General features: G+C 45.2%; 1 protein-coding gene across 6 annotated transcripts in view; it reads right to left on the bottom strand.

Moving 5' to 3' along the window:
* Nucleotides 1-24,484, bottom strand: part of YAP1 (Yes1 associated transcriptional regulator) — a 110,772-nt gene that overhangs the window by 37,009 nt on the left and 49,279 nt on the right. For all 6 annotated transcript variants that reach the window (XM_040460758.1, XM_040460762.1, XM_040460760.1 and 3 more), the window contains exon 3: nucleotides 20,206-20,321. In XM_040460758.1, coding sequence (XP_040316692.1) covers nucleotides 20,206-20,321 — 116 coding nt within the window. The remainder of the gene's footprint in view (nucleotides 1-20,205; nucleotides 20,322-24,484) is intronic.

The following is a 24,484-nucleotide window of genomic DNA, read 5'->3' as shown; positions in this document are numbered from 1 at the left end:
GGGTGGGGGGGGGGAGTGCATATTTAAAAACAAACGTCACAGAATTGAGCATACGTTCAGAGGAGAAAAGGAAACCTGTATCCCGATTCCTGACCCGTCTCCACTTCTTTATACAAACTACTAATTAATAAATGACTACAAGGCTCTTTGGCGAGGGGCACTGCAGTCCACAAGTGTCAGGAAAAGGTGCCGTTTCAGCAACCCAGAAGTGGCTGGGGGAGGTGGGCGAAGAAGGGGGCAGGGTCCCCCATCTGAAAGCTATGGAGAGAGGGAGCAGCACCCGGGAAGGGAGCTGGGAGATTCCTGCACCTTCCTGGGGGGAGGCAGCTACAGGACGGCTGGGCTGTGAGGGCTGCAGCAGGAAGACGGGGCCCAGGGCAGACGTGTGAGTTCCAAGTACCTCTGGGCCCACCTGCGCGCCTACCCCAGGATCCGGGGAGGTGAGTCAGGTGGAGACGGGAGTCGGAGCGCTGGCTGGAATTCCACGAGGTACAGGTGCGGATGGGCGGAACCGAGGGCCATTCCAAGTGGATGGTGCGTGTGCGCTCCCCAAACCCCCACAGCAGTGGCGCGGACCCCACTCCAGCGGCAACACCGAACCACGACAGGGCTCCGTGTGCTACCACATCGCACAGCTCACTCCACCCCGCACGGCCTGAGTCCTCTTTTCCTCCACGTACCAGCCCTGGCAGGTGCCGGCCAGCCCTAGGAGTGACCCTGAGGGGGCTCTGTGCATCCCCCCCCCCCCCCCCCCCCGCCCCCCCCCGGGGGGGTTGGGGCCTGACCCCGGGCACTGGGGGGGTGCCCCGCCCCCAAAACGGCCCCCCCGCCGGCTTGGGGCACCCAGTGCCAGCCGCGTCCAGGGCTGCAGCTTGCTGGCAGGGCCGGTGTCTACCAGCAGGGTGGCGAGTGGGAAGTAACCTCGGTGAACACGACAGACCCAACCGCTGTTCTCAGCGGCAGTCACTGTCGGGTGGGCTCGACGCCACTACTGGGAAGGCAGAACCGCCACAAATGAACCCCGATGGCTGGGCTCCACCTTTTCTTGGCAAGAGGGCCCGGTGGCAAATCGCTTTTGACATTCCAAGTTCCTGAGCAGCCGAGAGAGGAACAAGTCAGCAGCAGTCGCAGGATGGTTCCGGACACCTCCCCCAACGGGCCCTGCCACCGTCCCCGAGCCTGCCCCCGTGCAGGTACCTCTGCCTTTTCTACCAGTTATGGCTCTCCACCAAGAGCACCATCCTGGACACACACCTGCCTCCCCTGTCCCCTCCACCCGGCAGGCAGGCGCCACTGCACTGTCTCCGCCTCGTCTGCACCGGGGTATCGCTAAGAACTCAGCCTCCCAGAGGCAGCAGCTCTTCCTTCTTCACCACTGGGGAGCCTCCTTCAGAGCCCAACTTCTCACCACGCCCCCTATTTCCAGGGTCTTCTATCGAACAGCCACCAGGCTTTCCTCCTTCAGATGTCACCCCTCCCATCAGCCTTCCCTGACCACACACAATAGTTTTCTCTTCGAGGCTGCGTTCCCATGTACGGGACAGAGCTGCAATGACCTGTCTGTCCTGCCAGTGACCTGCTCACCCAGCCTTTAGGGCACAGGCCAGCAGACCCTGCACAGTAAATACCTGAGGAAGAATGGAGGGCCTCCCTTTGAACATTCCGAACCTTCTGTAAATGAGCTTAAAATCATGTAGTACATACACTTCAATTAATAGGTTTATAAACAAAAATGTTATTAAATTCAGTACTTTGTGCTCCTTAAAGCAAACTTTTTCTCCCTAAGTGTATTTATTTTTACAACTCTTTTTTTAATGTTAACAACTACAGAAAGGCAGAATGGAAAAAGACTAAGGAACGCCTGGGTGGCTCAGTCGGTTAAGCGTCCGACTCTGGATTTTGGCCCAGGTCTTGATCTCACGATTTGTGAGTTTGAGCCCGGTGTTGGGCGTCAGGCTTCACATGGACAGCATGGAGCCTGCTTGGGATTCTCTCCCCCCTCTCTCTCTACCTCTGCCCTGCTCACTCTCTCAAAAATAATTAAAAAAAAAAAAAAATAGGAAAGAAAAAGCCTAAGTTTTTTGTGTCCTACTCACCAGGGAAAAAACTAAACTTCAGTTTTCAGTTTTGTGATATGTTCTGCATTTCTCCCTCATGCATGTGTTTTGATAACACATGTATACCCACACATGTCATACTCTACCTGTCCCATACTGGCTTTACTCACTAAATATATTATTGGCATCTCTTCTTGACACAGCACATAGATCTTTTTCTTTTTAATGCTTCATATATATTTCAGAGACGTCGTGGGCTCCATTCCAGACCACTACAATAAAGTGAGCCAAATGAATGTTTTGGTTTCTTGGTGCATGTAAAGTTACGTTTACGGTAGTGAGAAATAGCGTTATCTCTAATAAAAGTAACAATGTGCATACCTTAATTAAAAAATATTTATACCTAAAAAAATGGTAACCATCAGCTGAGCTTTCAGCAAGTTGTGCCCTTTTTTGCTTGTGGAGGTCCTGCCTCAGTGCAGAGGGCTGCTGACTGGTCAGGGTGCTCAGCACGGCCATGGCAAGTTCTCAAAATGTTCTCAACAATGAAGTTGGCTGTATCAACTGACTCTTCCTTTCATGAATGATTTCTCTGGAGCACAGGAGACTGTTGGACGGCATTTTACCCACAGCAGAAGTTCTTTCGAAAGTGGAGCCCATCCTCTCAAACCCTCTGCTGCTATATTAACTAAGTTCGTGCCCTATTCTGAATCCTGTGTTGTCATCCCAACAGTCTTCGCAGCGTCTCCACCAGGAGTAGATTCCATCTCAAGAAACCACTTCCTTTGCTCGTCCGTTCGAACCAACTCTTCACCCGTGTACGTTTGATCCCGAAACTGCAGGTCAGTCCATCTCCAGGCTCCACTTGTGATTCAAGTCCTCTTGCTGTGTCCGCCACGTCGGCAGCAACTTCCTCCCCGGAAGTTCTGGGCCCCGCGAGTCATCCCTGAGGGCTGGAATCAATGTCCTCCAAACTCACGTTAATGCTGATGCTCTCTAACTTCTTCCTATGAATCACGACTGTTCTTAAGGCATCTAGAATGGTAAAAACACTTGCCAGAGATTTTCAGTTTACTTTGCCCAGATTCAATCAGAAGAACCACTGCCTTGTGAAATGTATTTCTTAAATAATAAAAGACTTGAAAGTAGAAATGACTCCTTCCCTCCTTAAACCTCACGAACCAACCTCCACTCGCTTCAGACTTTTCTTCTGAAGCTTCCTCATGTCTGTCACCCTTCACGGAATTGAAGAGAGTCAAAGCCTTGCTCTGGATTAGGCTGTGGCTCACACGAACACTGGGAATGGTCTGATCAGCGTGGAGGCCGCTTGGCTTTCCTGTTCATGTGTTCACTGGAGAAGCACTTTTCAGGTCCTTCAAGAACTTCTTTGCACTCACAACTTGGCTGACTATTTGGCACAAGAGTCCCGGCTACTGGCCTGTCTCAGCTTTCACGTGCCTTCCTCACGGGGCTCGATCATCTCCAGCTTCTGACTTAATGTGACAGACGTGTGACTCTTCCTTTCACTTGCACACTGGGAGGCCACTGTAGGGGCACTAATGGACCCAATGTCCCTACTGCTGTGTCTCAGGGAAGAGGAAGGCCGAGGGGGGAAATGCCGTCAGTGGGGCAGACACAACACAGGGTTTACTGATTATGTTCGCCGTCTTACGTGTGCATGGTTCACAGCACCTAAAATGGTTCTAACAGTAACATCAAAGATCTCGGATTACCAATTGCCGTTAACAAATACAGTAATGAAAAAGTCTGAAATATTATGAGAACTGCCAAAATGTGACAGAGACATGATGTGAGCAAATGCTGCTGGGAAAACGTGTGACAGACTTGACTGATGCAGGGTGGCCACAAACATTCAGTCTGTAACAGACACAGCGTGTGAGAAGCCCGGTGAAGTACAACACGTTAAAATGAGGCATGCCTGCATCAGAATTCACTTCTCCCTTTTCACAAGTTTAGGGGCCACAGGCGTTTTTCAATTTTGTCAGCGTAACGCACAACCGCTGGGGGCAGCTACGGCAGCGCCAGTAAGGAAACGGTCACACAGATGAAACACAGGGACATTTGGAGATGTCATCCACCCAAGGTCGACCGTAAACTTGCTCAAGGTAAAATCTGAACTCAGATCTCTGACTTGAGAGCTTCCGCTTTTAAACCATACAATATGCTCCTTCCCAAAGACATAAAACCTACTTCCCAAGACTTCTGCATTTCCATACATTAAGTTTGCAAAATGGAAATAGTGACTTTATCGCTTTATATCCAAGTTAAATCATTAAGTACTTACCATATTTATTATATGTAAATATTATTTGTTATATGTAAACCAATAAATGTTTAGTATTTCACTAAAAACAGCAAACTTCAAAAATTAAGTTCAGGAAACTTCTCACTGATACCATTCTTATGCACCACCAACAATCAAAACTGAACCTCTGATGGCCCTCATTTTAGACACGAAGGTACAGAGGAGAAGCAATCCCAGTGCAAACTACTGACTGCTGCCGATTCTCACACCTATTTCTACTTGAGGAAGGTGCATATGAAATACAAGTACTGGAGGCGCCTGGGCTCAGTCAGTTAAATGGCCGTCTTCAGCTCAGGTCGTGATCGCGCAGTTTGTGAGTTCAAGCCCCACATCAGGCTCGGTGCTGACAGCACGGAGCCCGCTTCAGATCCTCTGTCCCCCTCTCTGCCCCCTCCCATGCAAGCGCTCTGTCTCTCAAAAATAAACATTAAAAATGTTTAAAAATTACTGTACAATTAATTTTAGAAGCATGCTAATGTGCAAAACAGAAAAGAAAATAACGCTTTATATATTCATCTGTATTTTTCATTTAACATTCTGGGTAAATATGATGTTACATGGAAAGAGATGGTTCAAAATAGATACGGAGAAAGGTACTAATCAAAGGCAAAGGCACAGATGAGCAAAGATTACCTTCAAATAGGGTTGTACCACAACTGAATCCTTAGTAGCAGAAAAAGATAACAGACAAGAAACAGATCTTCAACCTTAAATGTGAATGAAAGAAAACAATATATCGGGGTGCTGGGTAGCCCCGTCAGTTGAACGTCCGACTCCTGGTTTTGGCTCAAGTCATGACCCCAGAGTTGTGGGATCGGGTCCCATGTTGGTCTCCATGCTGAGCATGGAGCCTGCTTGGGATTCTCTTTTTTTCTCCCTCTGTCCTTCAAATATATACAGACATATAGTCAGATCTGGGCTACACACACACACGCACACGCGCGCGCACACACACACAGAGATTTTTTTTTTTTAATTTTTTTTTTCAACGTTTATTTATTTTTGGGACAGAGAGAGACAGTGCATGAACGGGCGAGGGGCAGAGAGAGAGGGAGACACAGAATCGGAAACAGGCTCCAGGCTCCGAGCCATCAGCCCAGAGCCCGACGCGGGGCTCGAACTCACGGACCGTGAGATCGTGACCTGGTTGAAGTTGGACGCTTAACCGACTGCGCCACCCAGGCGCCCCCAGAGATTTTTAGTTAAGTAGTCCTAATAGAAATCCAGTGACTTGATCCTTAATGCAGGATTCTAAGTCATTCTGCTAAACTAATAAGCTAACTGTTGAATAACCATGAAAGGGGCGCCTGGGTGGCTTAGTCGGATGAGCGTCCGACTTCAGCTCGGGTCGTGATCTTGCGGTCCGTGAGTTCGAGCCCCGCGTCGGGCTCTGTGCTGTGCTGACAGCTCAGAACCTGGAGCCTGATTCTGATTCTGTGTCTCCCTCCCTCTCTGACCCTCCCCCCATTCATGCTCTGTTTCTCTTTGTCTCAAAAATAAATAAACGTTAAAAAAAAATTAAAAAAAAAAAAAGAATAACCATGAAAAGCACAGAGAGCAAGAGCGACAGACTGAGTCACTGGTTACACAGGCTCCTAAGTTTGACTCAAACATGTGTTTGGGCTAACCTTAAGACACAGTAAAGTACTGAGTCCAAGGGGAAATCTGGGTTTCCCACAAAACTACATTCTTAAGAGAAAACCACAGGAATTGATCAAAATAAATTTAGAATGATCTTTGAGTTCAATTTATATTCTGATTTAATGTGTTATAAATTTCTTCAATATGGAGCATACGAAATGAAGCAAATATAAGTAGCCAAATTTTATTTTATTTAAATCAGATGATCTTAAATCTGTGACCAAAATCACCAGGAAAGCCCCACCCTTAGGAGTCCAGGTTCAGAAGGTTCGCCCATAGGGCACTGATGGTGCCGGCCTGGGGACACTTACAACCTCTGAGGGCTGGTCAGGCGGCACCTCTACACCCCAAGTGCCCACTAGCAGGTACCGTGGGCGGCTCAGAGCCCCAACCATCAAGCACTGCAGGTCTGGGAAAGGCACCACCTTTGCCGGGAGAGGGCGACGTGAGCGGCTATGTCCACCAGGACCAAACAAGTCCTGAGTGGTGCTCTTCCTGTAAACACGTGAAAAACCTGAATGGCTCCAGCAACTATTAAGGAGAAGCAGCTCATAGGTCTTCTGCCTGTGAGAACTACGTGGAACTGAAGAGCGGGGATCCTGGAGGTGAGACGAGTAGATGAGATCCCCGGATTCTCACCGGTGACTTGGCCCGACACCATGTCTGGCTGAGAAAGCTTTTCTGTCCCGGTGGAAATGAAGAGCCCTCACTTGTCATCTGGCTCTAACTGGCTGTGCGTTTCTGTCCAGGCCAGACGGGGAAGTGCCTGCACACAGCAGTGTCCGTTTCTGTGCACACAGTGCATTTTTCTATTCTATTGTCTAGCAGAGGGCCGAGGGCCCTCTACTCAGAAAGGGGAATAAATGTCTGAAACTAATCAACATGGAATTCAATTAAAATCCTTGATTTACGCTCATGAAACAGTGTTTTTTCCGTGTAAGTTCAACCTCTCCATTATCCAGCATGACTTAAACCAAGACACAGAGATAGTTACCAACGTCCTACTACATCCAGACACACTTCTGGGACTGGAGATGTACAGCTGTGAGCAGACCAATCCCTGTCTCATGGAGCTTCTGTTCTAGCCGGGAGGACAGACAGATATGGACAGAAGAGTGCTGGCTAATGAGTGCACTGAGCAAAAAGACATAAAGCAACACATATGCAAAACCCCTGGAAAGGGTCTTTTAGACACATGGGCCAACATGGGCTGCTCGGAGGAAGCAGAGAGTCCAACAGGGTGCGAGCTGATGTCTGTCATGAGCCGGGGAGGAGCATCCCAGTCAGTGGGACTGGGTGGAGGGCAGAGGTACGTGGGGCATGGTTTTGACGGTCAAGACTTGACCAAACAGCTTTCATCGTTCCAACCAGGAGAGGGCTGCACGCATAATACCTAACACAAATTACCAGTGCTCCAGGGTGATACCAATTCTCCAAGCTCAGGGAGAACCTCGAAACGAGTCTGAGTGGACAATAAACATTTTCATGCTAAGTCATGTTCACGTGTGAAGACAGGCCCTCAGACACAGGGAAGATATGGGAGCTTTTCAACCTATCACACCTGACCACTGCACCGAAGTCTTTTGGGGAAGAAGGGGAAATAAAAAAAAAAATAAAGCACTAGTCAAGAAGGCAGAAAGATGTCAGCATTTTAATAAGATGTAAGGAGGGTGAGAATTTTTTTTTAAGTAAGCTCTACACCCAACTCACGACCCCAAGAATCAAGAGTAGTGACTGAGCCAGCCGGGCACCCTAAAGGTGAGAAATCCAAACTGGGATAAGCAAGAGGAAGAAGAGTGTTAGGCTAAATGTTAAAATAATTCATAAATCAGAGTTACTTATCCTTGGGGAAAATAAATTTTTAGGTAGGATTTACTACTGGTTGAACGATAACTTATCTGCTACAGCAATATAACTTCCTGCAATATTTTAGGAATAAAACGCTCCAGGTCCTAACACGGATGGTGACTCAACATCCACTTTTGCATTAGTAATGACCGCCATTTGCAATGTGTTATCAAACAAGAAAGTCTGGATAAGCCACCCCGCAAGCTGAAGAGCAACCTGTCCTACTGGCCTGCCCCACGATTCAGGGGTAGAGTCGACACCCACGACTCAGAAAGTTCACTAAACACACCCTGATGAGTGGTTCAAAGTACAGAATTCTCAAGAAGTCATTTCCTCAGAACGTAGGAGGAGCCGCTGTAAAAGACGCCGTGGCCTCTACAAAGAATCTGCTGCTGACCTCTGTGAGTTCCGGATTCTGGTCCTAAGCTGGCACTTAGGACAGCTCACAAACTCTTACTTTACGTGGGGGCATTCGACGCTCTTTGCAAGTGCGTGTTAACTCCTTTACCAGCCCCGCAGCACAGGAACTATCATTTCCCCCACCTTACAGATGAGGACACGATGGCACAGACAGGCCGCCCAGGATGCGTGCCCGCCAGCACCGGTCACACGCTTTCTTCTGCAGGCGCCAGTGCCATGTGCACGACGGCTCCCACACCTTTTGCGCTTCACCTGAGGCGCCAGCCTCTCTCTCTTCTCCACCAAGTGGACACGACACACTTTACAAAACATGTTCCCATATTCTGAGTGGCTTCTACTTAAAAAAAAATTTTTTTTTTAATGTTTATTTTTGAGAGAGAGAGAGAGAGAGAGAGAGAGAGAGAGAGAGAGAGAGATATAAAGGGAGACAGCACACAAGTGGGGGAGGGGCATAGAGGAAGGGAGACACAGAATCCGAAGCAGGCTGCAAGCTCCGGGCTGTCTGCACAGAGCCCGATCCGGGACTCGAACTCACAAACCGTGAGATCGTGACCTGAGCCAAAGTCGGACGCTGGACCGACTGAGCCACCCAGGCGCCCCTGGATTCTACTTTAAAGTACCACCAGCTGCACTTGCCCCTGCAACCAAACTGGCACGCAGACTTTCACATCTCCGGGATGGGGTGGTACTTCAGCGGCAGCCTCCCAGCTGGCCTTCACCCGTGTGGTGGCACAGCACGGAGCCTATTCGGGAGTCTCTGTCCCCCTCTCTCTCTGCCCCTCTGCCACTTGCACAGTCTCTGTCTCTCTCAAATAAACAAACTTAAAAAAAAAAAAAAAGAAATTGCACTCGTTTAGATTTCTTGGAGGTTTATACTGCACACTGTCTTGTATTTACTCTTTTACACTGAGTTTAGCTAGAGGCCAGTCAGTGGCATGGGAAGATACATCATTCTGCCCCAGAACACAGAAAAAGAGTTTTGTTTTGTTTCTATAAGCAAGTGTGCTCAATTCTGCAAGGTGGACGAGAAAAAACATGGCAACATTTATTAGAAACTAGCACTAGGCCTAGTGTGCAACACTCTGCTCTGCAGACTTGAGGTTTTCAGAATATGTGGGAACTGAAATATATTCACCCCTAACTCTTCAGCAGTTCTGTATCCAAAGGAGTCTTCCATAGACATACGCGTCTGAAATCCTTATACCTGGTTTTCTAAACCCTAGACAATCCCTGATAAAATCTTGTCCACACGAGAAAGATTCTTAGGTGGACACACTCAAAAAAACTGTCATGTACAATCATTAAGTATTATTGTCACTAACTTTTTGTGTGCCTTCAATAATCTAAATGTGGGACAAGTATTTATAAATGTATTGGTTGAGGAAAACAGCTTATAAAATCAAGTTTTAGGGCGCCTGGGTGGCGCAGTCGGTTAAGCGTCCGACTTCAGCCAGGTCACGATCTCGCGGTCTGTGAGTTCGAGCCCCGCGTCGGGCTCTGGGCTGATGGCTCAGAGCCTGGAGCCTGTTTCGATTCTGTGTCTCCCTCTCTCTCTGCCCCTCCCCCGTTCATGCTCTGTCTCTCTCTGTCCCAAAAATAAATAAACGTTGAAAAAAAAATTAAAAAAAAAAATCAAGTTTTGGTAAAAGCAATAGGATTTCCCTTCTGGTATCTACAGCAACAGTGAACTTAAAGCACACAGCCCTAAGTCACACGGTCAAAACTATCATTTTTGGGTACAGGCCTAGAAGCTAAAAAGACTATAAATATACCGATTAAAATCCGTTTCACAAAAGTAAACGCAAGGGTGGTGACGAGCCGTTTCTTTTTCTCCTTCAAGTTCGGATGTGCTCCTATAGGCCGCTGGAAGATTCTCGTGCCCAACGACTAGAGACACTACCAAGCCCAAAGCCAGGCTGCTCACCTGCACACAGTGCACCACTCACTCGCCCACCCCGGGGGGGGGGCCCCCCCCCCCCCCCCCCCCCCCCACCCCCCCCACCCCCGCCTCCCCCATCAGGCACTGAGTCTTAAACAAACACCCTGATTTCTTCGTCTTGGTATCCCCACAGCTGAGCACAGCCACACTACACAACCAAAGTCTGTTGAGCGAAAATGATTAAAAACCTACCTGTGGAAAGAATAATTGATTGGTCTTGATCAAGTCACAATCTCTCGGATCTTTAGTCTGTGCTTTTATAAATCATAGGTTTTTTAAAAGTTGGTACCACTGGGGTGCCTGAGTGGCTCACTTGGTGAAGCATCCAACTCTTGACCTCGGCTCAGGTCATGATCTCACAGTTCATGGGTTTGAGCCCCATATCCGGCTCCGTGCTGACAGTGTGGAGCCTGCTTGGAACTCCCTCGCCCTCCTCCTCACTCTGCCCCTACCCCACTCATGCACGCTCGTGCTCTCTCTCTCTAAATAAATAAGCAAACATTAAAAAAAGTTGGTACCATTTTTACAGAATTTTTATATTAAATAAGCTCTCATATGAACTGATGGATTCCTATCTATCACTTGTGTAGCTTTTATTCCAACAGAAAGTAGGAATAATATGAACACAGAAGTAACAAAGTAGACCTTAATAATACTTCCGTGGTCTCAAGTTCACCATTCTAGAGCCTCTGTTCTGTGCAGCCCATGAACCGGCAGCATGGACACTACTTGCAAACGTGTTAGAAACGTGGAGCCTCAGGTCCAGACCTACTGGGTCACCGTCTGATTTTAACACGCCCCCAGCCGGTCCCCCCTCCCGCCACAAATTAAGAACCACTCATTCATAACACAAAAAACTAATAAGGCTCACCTGTGTTCACTAAACTCTTATAGAACGACCTACCATTAGCTCAAACATCACCAACACAGCAACAGTGCAATTCGGTTGGTTAGTAAAAAAACAAAAACAAAACACCCTTGACGCATAAAAATGCAATTAAGTATGATTTCAGCTCTATATTAACACTCTAGAAAGACAGCCTAGTGGGGCGCCTGGGTTTCAGCCAGGTCACGATCTCGCGGTCTGTGAGTTCGAGCCCCGCGTCGGGCTCTGGGCGGATGGCTCAGAGCCTGGAGCCTGTTTCCGATTCTGTGTCTCCCTCTCTCTCTGCCCCTCTCCCGTTCATGCTCTGTTCTCTCTCTTCCCAAAAAAAAAAAAAAAATGTAAAAAAAAAAATTAAAAAAAAAAAAGAAAGACAGCCTAGTTTAGAGAGAAGCATAAAAGGGTTCGAGATTCAGATGGACCTACAGTCAACCCTGCTGGATCCTGTATTAACCTTCTAACCTTGTGCAAGTTCCTTACTCTGCTTGAAACTTCCTTTCCTTATCCACAAAGTGGGAGATGAACACTCCATTCAATGGGAGAGGTTTACAAGAAGAACTTGACGTAAAGTAGGGTAGGTACTTTTTAAAAAAGTCAGTTCCCTACTCTTTCCTGGAACAGTTGTGCGATTTTGTTCCAGTAATATATTTACTTTACTAAAATTCATACACAATGCAAAGAGTCAGGTTGATCAGGAAATAAACCTGGGTCTCAAAGTTGCAATGAAGGGCGCCTGGGTGGCTCAGTTGGTGAAGCATCTAACTCTTGATCTCAGCTCAACTCACAATCTCAGGGTTAGGAGTTCAAGCCACACCCAGTGTGGAGTCTACATTAAAAAAAAAAAAAAAAAAAAAATTGAAAAAAAAAAACCCCAACTTTAACCTAATTGAAGTTTTGCCACCTCCTTATCTTACTGATTAAAAGAATAAATATTTTGGAAAACTCTTTATTGTTGCAGGATTCTTTTTATTTCACTGATGCTGCCTATATATGGTAGTTTATGGATATCATTTTTAAAGAATTAGCATTTTAATCTTTCACACAAATATTCCTCTTATGAGTCATAAAATTACTGTGGCAAAAGAGTAACCAGAAGTATTTAGAAATCAGTGGGAAAGACAAAAATAATATTCCAACACTTGTCAGGAGAAGAAATAAAACAGGCATTTATTTTTTTGTTAAATGTAAATAACTGAATCTCTTTCTCAGTCTCTCTACTCCAAAGCCAAGCAACGTTTCCAAAATTCTACAAATAATCACTGAAAACAAAGTTGAACATGGCCGCTTCTATCTGTAAGCACCAATATCCAACAACTCATGTCACAGAGAAGCTGGCAGCAAAGACACTCACATGCCAACTTTTTCCTGTATGTTCTTTAACAATATCCTCTTACTCTACAAGTTAGTCTGTTGGGTAAAATAACAGAACATTAGGCTCAGTATTTACACTAAAATCTTAGTAACTTCCAGAATTCAAATGAGCTTCACTTTCCCAAACGATTACTTCAAAAACTCCTAGTAGAATTTTAAAAATATCTGTTATTTGTGCCCTAAGACCAGGTCAAGGGAACTCAACATCCTTGAGTTTCTGTATATTCTCCAATCACTGCACAAAGAGAACCTCTAACATGAAGCAAAGAAGACAGGAAGGAATTCCTTTATCTAAAACAGAGGCATTATAAAAACTTCGGATCCTCAAGCTATTGAAAAATGAAGAAACTCTATAGATCTACCTTTCAACATGATTAGCTGGGTTGTCTCCAATAAAGGAATGAAGAAATGGATACTTTGAAAATGCTACAGATTGTATAGGGCAGCACATTAATATATAAACACATACCTCAATTCCAGAATAAGCGACCTCACAGTTTTGCTTCTGTATTTGGGGACTGGGAGATTCCTACACAGGGTGCTTATTTGAGACTCAACATAAAGAAAGACGATTTATCAGCCAATATCTATTGTTCCATTTGCCAAATGTTGCTGCCTTGTCCAGGTTGATTCTGAGTTTTAACATTATTTAGAAAATAGTTTAGCTTTCCCCGTCAGAGCACGACAGAGGCCATTAGCTGACTCGACACCAGTGGCACACTCCATTGAGAGCAAAGTCCCAAAGCCACCAAGATTGAGAAGTGCCCTATGTAGTACGTCACTGGGTCTAACAAGACTTCAGAAGGACAAACTACAAGACACGTGATAACTGCAAGCTATTGTCACTTGCAACCTGGTTGGACGTTCACACTGAATTAACTATTTTTGTTTTTTTTTTAACGTTTATTTATTGGAGAGAGAGCACACGTGTGCCTAAACAGGGGAAAGGCAGAGACGGGAGAAGAGACAGAATCCCAAGCAGGCTCCGTGCTGTCAGCGCAGAGCCCGATGTGGGGCTCGAACCCACTAACCATGAGATCATGACCTCAGCCAAAATCAAGAGTCAGGCGCTCAAGCGACTGAGTCACCCAGCCGCCCCGAGTTAGTTTTTCTATTTCACAAATACTTTTATCTTCATAGTTCCCATATATTGTTTACTTGCGACTTTGAATAATATGAACTAGACAGGCCCATATTTTTAAAGCAAAAAAATGGCTGCTTCCATATTACCATTTTCTAGGAACTTCATTATCAAATCAATCAAGACATAAACTATGTACAGAAAAAAACCCCAAGTTTCCAGAGAATTAGTTATATTGGTCTTGGATTATTATGCTTTTTTGCTTTTTACTATTCTCTTATCCTGTGGCCATCTTTTCCTAATTTACCTACATTTCCAAATGGAAAAAAAAAGCAATTTTGGTTTAAATAATGATAATCTGGGATAGGAGGTTGAGAGTAATGAGTGAAACACAGTCTCTGTCATTTACGCCATCCACTGCTCTGTCTTTGGGCTTTGTTGCTGTTTTATTGTTTGATATATTTTAGTATACTCTCAGTCCATATATAATCACTTCAGGTTAACAAATAATTTCCATCTTATAACCGTCAAGACCTTTCAGAAGAATCAAAAAAAATTTCACTCTGTAAAAGAAGAAAACCTTATTTAACAGTCTACCATCTATACTAGAGAAATGTGTAAGAATCTAAAAGCCAGAAAATAACGCATGACTGGGATGAGAGCCAATGACCTGTATTTGAGCATAAAAAAATGATTTTAAGGGTGCCTGAGTGACTCAGTCAGTTAAACATCTGACTTCAGCTCAGGTCATGATCTCAAGGTTTGTGGGTTAGAGCCCCACGTCGGGTTCTGTGCTGACAGCTCAGAGCCTGCTTGGACTTCTCTCTCCTCCTCCCTCTGCCCATCCCCACTTGTGCATGTGTGCGCTCTCTCTCTCACTCTCACTCTCTCTAATAAACTTACAAATATATATATATATATATTTGTGTATATATATATATTTGTGTGTGTATGTATATATATATTATTTTAAAGGGAGAGTGGCTACCTGTTACTATCAACTGCTTAAGATGTAAAATATCAGATCAGATCACACTGACTTACCTGTTATACACCTGACAGATACCAAGCGCGATGTATCCTGAGTAATTTTTAACGATGCACAACCATGTTACGTGGACTGTGTTAATCTTCACAGCAAGCCTACCGTAAGTTCAATGTTAACTGCTATTCCCATTTTCCAGGTGAAGACACCGGTCGCTCCTGCAGCCCACCCAAGATGGCGCAAGCAGTAAGTGACAGCGCCGGGATGCAAATCCACGTCCGCTGGACTTTAGCCCTTATTCTCCATCCCTCCGTTCACTCAGAAGGTGAAAAGCAGGATTCAAAGCTGATGAGCTACAGTCAGGAAGCAGGAAGCAGGAAGCAGGAATTAGTGGCTCCTAAAGCTCCGGTCAGCTCTGCCACTTGGCTCCATGCCCTTTGCTTTTTGAAGTTAAAAACCTTACACCGATCTACCCTTTACTGGTCCTTTTCCCTCATCACAGCCACTCTCTGCCTGTCATTTTTCTTGGTAACCCTCTCTTTTCCCCACGGGTTAGGAGGCCCCGACAGAGACTGCATGAGGCCAGCAAACGTGATGGCAGCTCCATGTGCCTCTCTCCGCCTGCTTCCAAACAGTCTCCCCCACTGCCAAGAAGGGGGTCAGCACATTCCTCTAACACGTACCATCTCTGGTGATCAGGAGGCCATTTTCTCCACCCACCTCGCGGCATTTCCTAGGAGTTCCATGCAGGTTTTCATAGCAGGGGAATCTCAAAGAGCTGCACTGGTAGATCTGGACATTAGTCAAATAAATGCCTCACTTTAAAACAGACAATGAATTCTTTAAAATGTACCTGTAAAATAGGACATCTGGCTCTGCATGGGTACCAAAGGCACATTTTTAAAAAGCAGATAACTGGATTATTGCTTAATTTAAATCAAGGCTGATGATTTTTAACGATTCTAAACAGTCACCAGCCTCTGGCATTCAGTTATCTGTGGATCGTCACACGGTATACTTGTCCTTGACTCTACCATTACTTTAAGATTCCACAATCTTACCGGTTATAGTTAACGAGCTACTACTCAACATTTAATATCTTCACATAAATAAAGCTGGTTAAGGAAGTATCACGTTGTCTATCATAAAAGTCACTAACGTCCCACAAACTCTCCGTATGGAGACCAATTTTACACAGATCACGAGCATGCACAAAAGGCTGTTTGCATGCTATAAACATAACACACTTGACAGAACTTCTCAAGGGCAATCATCTCAAGTAATGTTTTTAAAGTAATCTCTATGCCCAAAGCGGGGCTCAAACTCCTGACCCCGAGACCAAGAGTCACCTGCTTCACTGTCTGAGCCGCTGGGCACCCATCATCTAGAGTAATGTAAGAGAGTAGGGCTTCTACATACTTTTATATAGGTACACGTTATTATAGATTTTTACGTAAAATGAAATAGGAATATTATCTTACTGAATGGCTCCAATCTCCTTTTAGTCTTCTTTTCCTCACTTATCAAATTCCTTTTACAAAGTTCACTGTCATTTATATGCCAATTAGGTGGACACTTAAAGGGTATGAATTAATCTACTTCATAAAATCTAGTTAAGTTGGGGAACCTGGGTGGCTCAGTTGGTCCGACTCTTGGTTTCAGCTCAGGTCATGATCTCACAGTTCACGAGTTCGAGCCCCATGTCAGGCTCTGCGCTGTCACTGTGGAGCCTCCTTGGGGTTCTCTGTCTCCCTCTGTTCTCTCTCTCTCTCTCTCTCTCTCTCTCAAAAATAAACATTTAAAAATAAAAAAGAATCTAGTCAATCAGGTCTCTAGAACCCTCTCCCGGTGTACCATTTAACTGGCAAATCAGTGATTTCTCAATGATACATATTAAGAAATTTGGCCAATTACAAACCATGGGTATCCAGTATAGCAATGGAATCCATCACTTCAGCCTCATACTTTGAAAAAGAACTTATGAAACCAGAAGTAAACTGATTTTGCTAAACTAAATTAGACTGAATGCAAAAAATAGGATTTCATCCAATCTCAGATTTGGAGAGAATTTTAAAAGACCAGTCAGTTCAGTGAACCACTGAAAAGTGATACAGAAAACGGGTCTGGAGAGTCTAAAGAAAACGAGGGTTTTAAGGAGGCGGTCTGATTAGAAACAGACCAGAACACAAAGCCAGACTCGAATATTTGGAGGAGAAAAATTCTTTTTTAAAAAGCAAAAACGAAAAAGTTCTTGCTTAAATGATTAAGGACAAAAATGTAAGTCAAGTTGCATTTAGCATGACCGACCCAGGGAAGTGCTTCAGGAGAGACGTGCAGTGACCACTGTGTGCGCCCTGCTGAGCTGGAAGCCCCTTGCTGTTCTGTTACAGTGAACATTCTCGAATGTATTTAAATACCTACCCTCACAATTCTTCTTGCTCACCGTCTCCGGGCTCAAAACTCTCCTGAAGAGATGACCTTGGTAGCACAGGGGGGCAGATCCGGCCAATCTCTCTCGTGGTGATCTGCGGAACCGGCACGCACCCCCCCACTCCTGAAAGCACAGCCACCAAGCACCGTGCGTGCGTCCCAACAGAGAAAGGGGAGCCCCTCGCTTAAGACCTGACTGAGGTGACATGAGAGCTGTCGTTTCACAGGAAGGGAGGATGTGACATTCGTTCCAAAGCATTTCAATACCGTGTACAAGTCCCCTATTCTTAAATGTCCGCTGGCTTGGAAAAAATGAAAGCCAACCACGGAGTCGTGTGAATTCACGCCATACACATGCCATCTACAGCCTCAGCACTTGATGCGGCACTTAGGCCATTTGTGTTTGTGACCAAATTCACAAGAATCTAGATTTAAATTTGTGCCATTGTAAGAATTTTCATATCACCTTAACATCTTGCTCTCATTCTGAAACTCTGTGTGACTCCTTTTCTTTTTTAGGATGTTTTTGTCTTTGAGTTAAAACAAAGCAAAACAAAACACTTTTTGGTTTTACCCGGTCTCTTCCTTTCTTAAAGCTCCGCTCTGCGCCACCAGCCCACTGAAGACAATGACCTTGCATGCCCTCCATAAATGTTCTCTCTTCTTAAGGTGCAGCATGTACTCGGCGGCGTGCGGTGCGGAGCCTTGTTCAGCGAGCCCCCCACACCCACCACCTTCTGGAGAAGAGCTGTCCCGTGAGCCGGGCGCACTGATAGACCGCCTCCGGCTGCGTGGAGGCTTTCCTCGGACACTGACTCTAAGCCTGGTTCACATGTAGATTAAGAGGATGGGCTCTGGGCCTCCACCGGCAAACCCTGAATCCTGGCTTCTACCGCTTATCAACTGTGTGATGTGGGGACAATTATGTAAGTTTCCTCATACGGGAAGGGAGTCTAGTGAAAGCACCTAACTTAAGTGGCCACTGTGAGAATTAAGGGAGATGGTACAAAAGGACCCCAGAACCCTTCACATGTCTTCCTACCATTCTCTCCGACCACCCCTGACACATGCCCACATCTCTCTCGGGGGCCTGTTCCGTTTCAGGTCAACTCTGTTCCCCCCACTCCTAACCCAGCACGCCACTTGGCTGGACGCCACTTGGCTCCAACAGTCCCTGTCAGAGTCACTCTGTTCACCAAACAAAGCTACGGGCAAGTGTGCCTACTGGTTTATGTGTGGCATATAAAACATACTTTAGAACCAAAACACGGACCTAAAAAAATACATGCAAATATTCTAAAACCCACTATAACCAATTTGATATATACTTTTGAATTTAAACACAAATTTGAATACAAATTCTCCCTACTTGCTCAGGCCATTATCGTTAGAAAATGTAATAGGAAAAAATTAAACCCATGTTCTAAAGAATCACAATCAAACTTGTTACATGCAAAATGCCTAAATCTTCCAAAATAAACTTTAAATTAATAACCTACTTATTACTGGCTTCCAGGGCATGGTTTTAGGTGGAACATGACAAAATGAATAATGTGAGTCATCTTCTTTGGACTATAAATACCAGGCAGCTTTCACAACTTTTATTTGGAAATTTGATAAAAGAGAGCTAGATGTCAAGTAAAAATATTAGTCAAATACATACATAATATTTTGCCTTAAGACTTAAATATCACACATAAGTTTCTGCAGAATAAGTAAATGTATTCACATTAAAACAAGCTAAATGGAAGATTAAGGGAATGAATTTTTCAACAGTTTATATAAACAAAGTTTATGACAAGAAAAGCTTCGTCATGAATCTTTCTTCATGTTTGTTTTCAGCACGTAACTCTTCAGAATTCAAGTGTCTGGCCCAGCAAGGGCAAGGACAGACCAGAGACCCCACACGCCAGCCCCGCCTTCTGGGGCAGAAGGACGATTCCAGTCCTGGGCTCTCCTGGGCCCGGAGCCGGTTGGCTGGCCTGTTGTCCCCACAGGCCAGAAGTCCTTTCCAAAGCCTGCTGCCGAAGACAGTCTACATTGCAGCCACCCACATGGGCTGGTCAGTCTGCCGGGTGAGCAAGAGGAATGGGCCGTGACAGACACACCGTCACGGCCCTGAAGGTGGCCCATTACGGCCGCTGCCTTCTGTGCTCCGAACCGGGGCCGAAGCAGAAACCCAACCCGAAGGCTCCAATCCGAGATGCAAACACGGAGCCGTGTCTTCCCGGGGCACCCCTTCCCCATCTGCACGAAGAAGCCCAAGGGGGTAGCTATGGCCACACAGCAGAGGTACCTGACTGACTAGGAAGTCACTAAACCTTCACTCAGTACCTATTCTGCACTAGAACTGTAAATAAAAGCTTTATTTGTATTATTTCCTTTAATATCTCCCCCTCTGTAGTAATGGGCAACAGAATCCCCATTATGTAGATGAGAAAACCAGCATGTTTCAACACACTGCCAACCAAGAGAAAAGAGCCATCCTCAGGTCTATCATCAGTGAAAAGGGCAGATTGCGTTCAGTAACACATACTAGTGGTTTCTACACTGCGACCTTCCGGTTACTTTCAAGGTAGAACAAATATGCTCGTTAAAAGGTAGTTAAGAACACCACAGCTTGGCTTCCCACGCAAACCACTAAGAGAAAAAAGAAACCTCCAACTTTAAGACCTCAGACAGAAAAAAGCAGTGGGTCAAAGTCGACTCAAACACAAGTGTGTCAAAATTAACCAAACTAAGAATCGGGAGACACTGACTTCAGAACTGAAACTGTAAGAACGGTGCCTTCTGGTTGCAGCCCTTCTATATATTAGTAACTGAACAAGGCTTGCGTAAAGCATGCGATTTTGAAATAAAGGACGAAGTCTCCCACAAAAAACCAGGTAGAAACGGGGCGCCTGGGTGGCTCAGTCGGTTGAGCGTCTGACTTCAGCTCAGGTCATGATCTCGCGGTCTGTGATTTCGAGCCCCACATTGGGTGCTGTGCTGACAGCTCAGAGACTGGAGCCTGCTGCGGATTCTGTGTCTCCCTCTCTCTCTGCCCCTATCCCCCTTCTCAAAAATAAATGAACGGGTTAAAAAAACAAAAACAAAAACCGGGTAGAAATTAACGGTCGCCCATGCTCCAGTTTTCTTACAAGGATAATGACTATTTTCCATTGAAGGTCCTTGTGGTGCACAAGCCTTTCCTCCATGTGCTCTAACGACAGGGTCTCACTCACCTGAGGCCGAGTTCATCATGTTCTGCTGCACCGGTGGGCTGGTGGGTGCCGTGACGCTCATCTGGGAGAGCATGGCCTTCCTGGGGTCCTGCCATGTTGTTGTCTGATCGATGTGACTGGGACGAAACAAACCACCGCGTTAGACAATGAACACCAGGTCCTCAAAGCAACAACCCCACCTCCCAAAGCAGAGGAGATCTATGTGCACCCACGGAAGGCCTCTCACACGGTCACCTGCCCGCCCGTCCGCTGTGAGAACCTTCCTCGGCCTGTGCCCACTGCACTTTCACCACCCAGATCCTACAAGAACAACATGTGAAAAACCATGCCTGGAATTTAAGGGAAGGGAACACCATTTTCACCTAGGAGACTATTACCGGCTGCTTCTAATTTACACATAAAAGGCGATTTGTAAATTAATCACCTATGACGTAGTCACATGACCAGAACCCAAAATTCACAAGAGAACCACCCACTTTTTCCTCTGGGAGCTAAGAATGCCAGTTAACATATACTTTTTTAGACCTTCAGGTAAAAATACAAAGAGGGGAAAAAATATATATTTTAATGTATATTAAAATATATATTATATATTAAAATGTATATTAAATATTTAAATTAAATATCATATTAAAATATATATTAAATATTTAAATATTAAATGTATATTGAAATATATATTAAATAAAACTTATATATTATAAATATATAGTCCAAAGCCAAAACAGAAGTAAAACCTAGATCTATTAAGTTTTCAGTGTCTTGTGACCATCAAAGGCCTTTGTTAGTTGCTAAAGAAAACATTTAAACGTTTTCTGCATACTGTTAACTTACTGCAAAATATCTTATTACATATGCACGTGGATATTTTTAATCTGTAACACTGAGGGTGCAAAGGGTCGAAGATTCTGCGAACTAGAAGACTCCAACGTGTCTAGCACAGTATCCGACGTAGGATGGTTCAAGTTTTCTTCTTCCAGCAAAGTCTGTTTCAGTGAAACAGTAACCGGAATCACTATGAATATAAAACTACCTAAGAAATTATGTTTAAGGAATACCCAGAGAAGTATTCAAACATGTATGCAAAGTTCTCTCTGTAAAATTTATAAAAGCAAAAATTTGAAAGCCAGCTAACATCTCATCAAAGGGATTGGCTAACTAAATATTATATCGTACAGTAGACTACTACAGGTATTGAAAATATTTTAGAAGAACATTTAATAACGAAAATGTTTGTAGTACTGCTTTTTAAAGGAGGTTGTAAAACAGTATGCACAGTGTGAGGCTAACTTTAAATGTGCTGAAACCATGAGAAAGACAGACATCAACAAGTTTTAGTGTTTATTTCTGGATGGCAAAATTACAGAACTCTGCTTCGCTAATGCTAGGTTTTCCTACCATCAAACAATCATTTACAAACATTGTTTTTGAATGGGAGGTGGCCAAAAATAAGGGCTATTTTTAAAAGGTACCCCCTCAATCATTTTTTGTGCAGCTGTTTAAATTTCATATCTGAGTCGTCTCTTCTTCAATCGTCTCAAGATGAGCTGCCGTGTCAACGGTAAGGAAATGATACGCGGTCGTTAACTTCCCTGAAATGGAGCTAGAACAGATCTCCTCAATAACGTGATCTTGCCGGGGCGCCCGGGTGGTTCAGTCGGTGAAGCATCCAACTTCGGCTCAGGTCATGATCTCACGGCTCGTGAGTTCGAGTCCTACGTCAGGCTCTGTGCTAACAGCTCAGAGCCTGGAGCCTGCTTCGGATCCTGTGTCTCCCTCTCTCTCTCTCTCTGCCTCTCCCCTGTTCAAGCTATGTCTCCCTCCCCCCCTCTCTCTCTTTCTTAAAAATGAATAAACATTAAAAAAAACAAAACCAAAATCTTACTGACAAGACAGGAAAAAAGGATCATTACACTCTGGCTAGACTGAACCTTAGGTATTACCTACCGGCAATGCGAGGAGGGGATGAAGCACACGGAGTCTGCACAGTTCAGAGCGACAGTGGCACCTGTCAAGTGGAGGCCACTGCAGGCCAACCATCAACACAGGGAGTATTTGTCTCTCTGGTGGAGCACACGGTTTCTCAAACCCCAACCTCCCACCCAGCACTCCTTTCTCCAGCAGTTGTAGGCTGTTCAGCAGCAGCACTAGCACTTGCTCAGGTGCAGACAATACAGGCACAGCCCGCTCTCTGTCTTGCCAGGGAAGCACCCCATTCCAGAAGACCAAGTCCTTAGCAAACCCAGTAAAAGCTTACTCCTCCTCCTCCTCTTCAAGCCTCCCTAGGAGCCACGCAACAAATTAAAGTGTAAAATGTCTAGATGTGCCGTGCTCCTCACACTTCCAGATCTCACACACGGTAATGCATGTAGTCATACTGGAAACAAGCTTAACATCCACAAGAACAAAATGGAGAGAAATGTTTCTCACCGCCTGTCTAATGTTAAGAAAGCAGGAAAGGAAATGGCCAAGTGATTACTACGGGCCGTTAAATTTCAACGTATGTGTCACTGCATACTCCTGGTCTCCAGGCTTCCTAAAGGCCCTCCACTTGCGAGGACCAAGGAGAAGAGTGGGGTGCACTGGAAGCAGGCTCAGGATGCGGACTGCTCCAAGTTTCTGAATACTCAGCAGTTGGGTTTCTCTGAAAACTAATCAATGACACAAACCATCTTAACCGACTTATAACTAAATTGGCCTCTATGTGAGAGCTGAGAAGACCCTGTTCTGATGGCCAACCATAACCACCACATGAACATTCTGGAATGTGGGCACCAATGTGTAAATATGCTCTCAATGCATCTTTCTCCTTGAAATAAATTATGGTTTTGAATATAATACAGAGAATGTATACTTTTACTGCTGTCAAGAGATCAATTATTTTGCTGAAACGTTATGTAAGCACACAAATGCTAAAATTTCTCTTCCTGAAAAAGCTCTTAAACCCCAGTCAGTTAATTCAGAGCCCTATCAAGCTGTACTATGTTACCTCAGCTAATGTCCCATTTGCTTAAAAAGTATCTACATCTTCGGGGCGCCTGGGTGGCTCAGTCAGTTAAGCATCTGACTCTTGGTTTCTGCTCAGGTCATGATCTCATGGTTCATGGGATTGAGCCCCTCCCTTCCCTGCCCCGTCGGGCTCTGTGCTGACAGTGCAGAGCCTGCTTGCTATTCACTCTCTCCCTCTCTCTCTGCCCATCCTCCACTCTCTCTCAAAATAAATAAATTAAAAAAAAAAAAAAAAGACCATCTAAATCTCCTTAAGAAATAAAGATGTCATTATCTAAATTGCCCGACCATAAAAGCATGTAATCATTTAGATGCCAAAGAAAATATAAAATAAAATTCACCTTAGAATTTGCTTTCGCTTAGTCTGTAAGATTAAATCATGAAAAATACTGTTTTATCCTAATAAGTCAATTTGAAACCGTATACCCCAAAATATCCGGCCTTCCTTTTTATCATAAGAACAAGAATCTTTACCAAAACATTTCATACCACACAGAAGTATTCTTGAAAACTCCAAGCAAACAGTTTGCAAGCCTCCTATCCCCCCGGACACGCACGCGGCACCCCCCCTCACCTCCGCCGGTCCCTGGGCCGGAGCCGTGTTCTCTGAGGCCCTCCCTGTCCACGCCACCTAAAATGTGTCCTGTCTAAATCCAGTCTGCTCCCTCTTCTTTGTTCTATTTGTTCCCTGATAATCTGACATATGTTACTTATTTTGTTTGCCTGTCCCCTCCAACGAACAAAAAGCTCCAGGGAAATAGGGACTTTTATCCGTTTTATCAACTACAATTATCTTCGGTGATTAGAAGCGTGACAGGTATTTGTCAGTGAATTAATGAAAAGAAAGCTTTTTTTCTTTTTTGCCCCAAGAACATCAAACTTTCTCTCAAGGTCACCCACCCACCTCCTCGAGAAAAGAAACCACTCGGGATGAGAGATCCAGCAGGACGAGCAGCGAGGGGGGCACGGGCCACGCTGGCAAGAGGGGCGGGGGCGGCAGGAGGAGGGCACGGTAAACGGGGGTGAGGCGGCCGAGCGAGCTGGGCCCAGGGAGGCAAGAGGAGCTACGACCAGATGCGGAAGAGGTTTGGTGTTTAAGAGGAAAACAGACACATTTAAATGTGGACAGAAAGAGACGAGCTGAAGATGTGCTAAGGGGTCACTGCACACGGTGGGAAGGAACGGACTGTGGGCCCGGCTTCCACTGCATCAGCCGAGGGACGGGGCGAAGGAAGGAATCCTGGCTGGTCGGAGCGGGAGTTCTGGTGTG

This window comes from Herpailurus yagouaroundi, unplaced genomic scaffold (genome assembly GCF_014898765.1).
Source record: "Herpailurus yagouaroundi ecotype Mexico unplaced genomic scaffold, PumYag 251, whole genome shotgun sequence".
NCBI lineage: Eukaryota > Metazoa > Chordata > Mammalia > Carnivora > Felidae > Herpailurus > Herpailurus yagouaroundi.
The sequence above is the reverse complement of the archived record's forward strand: the minus strand, read 5'-3'. Positions and strand labels throughout refer to the sequence as shown.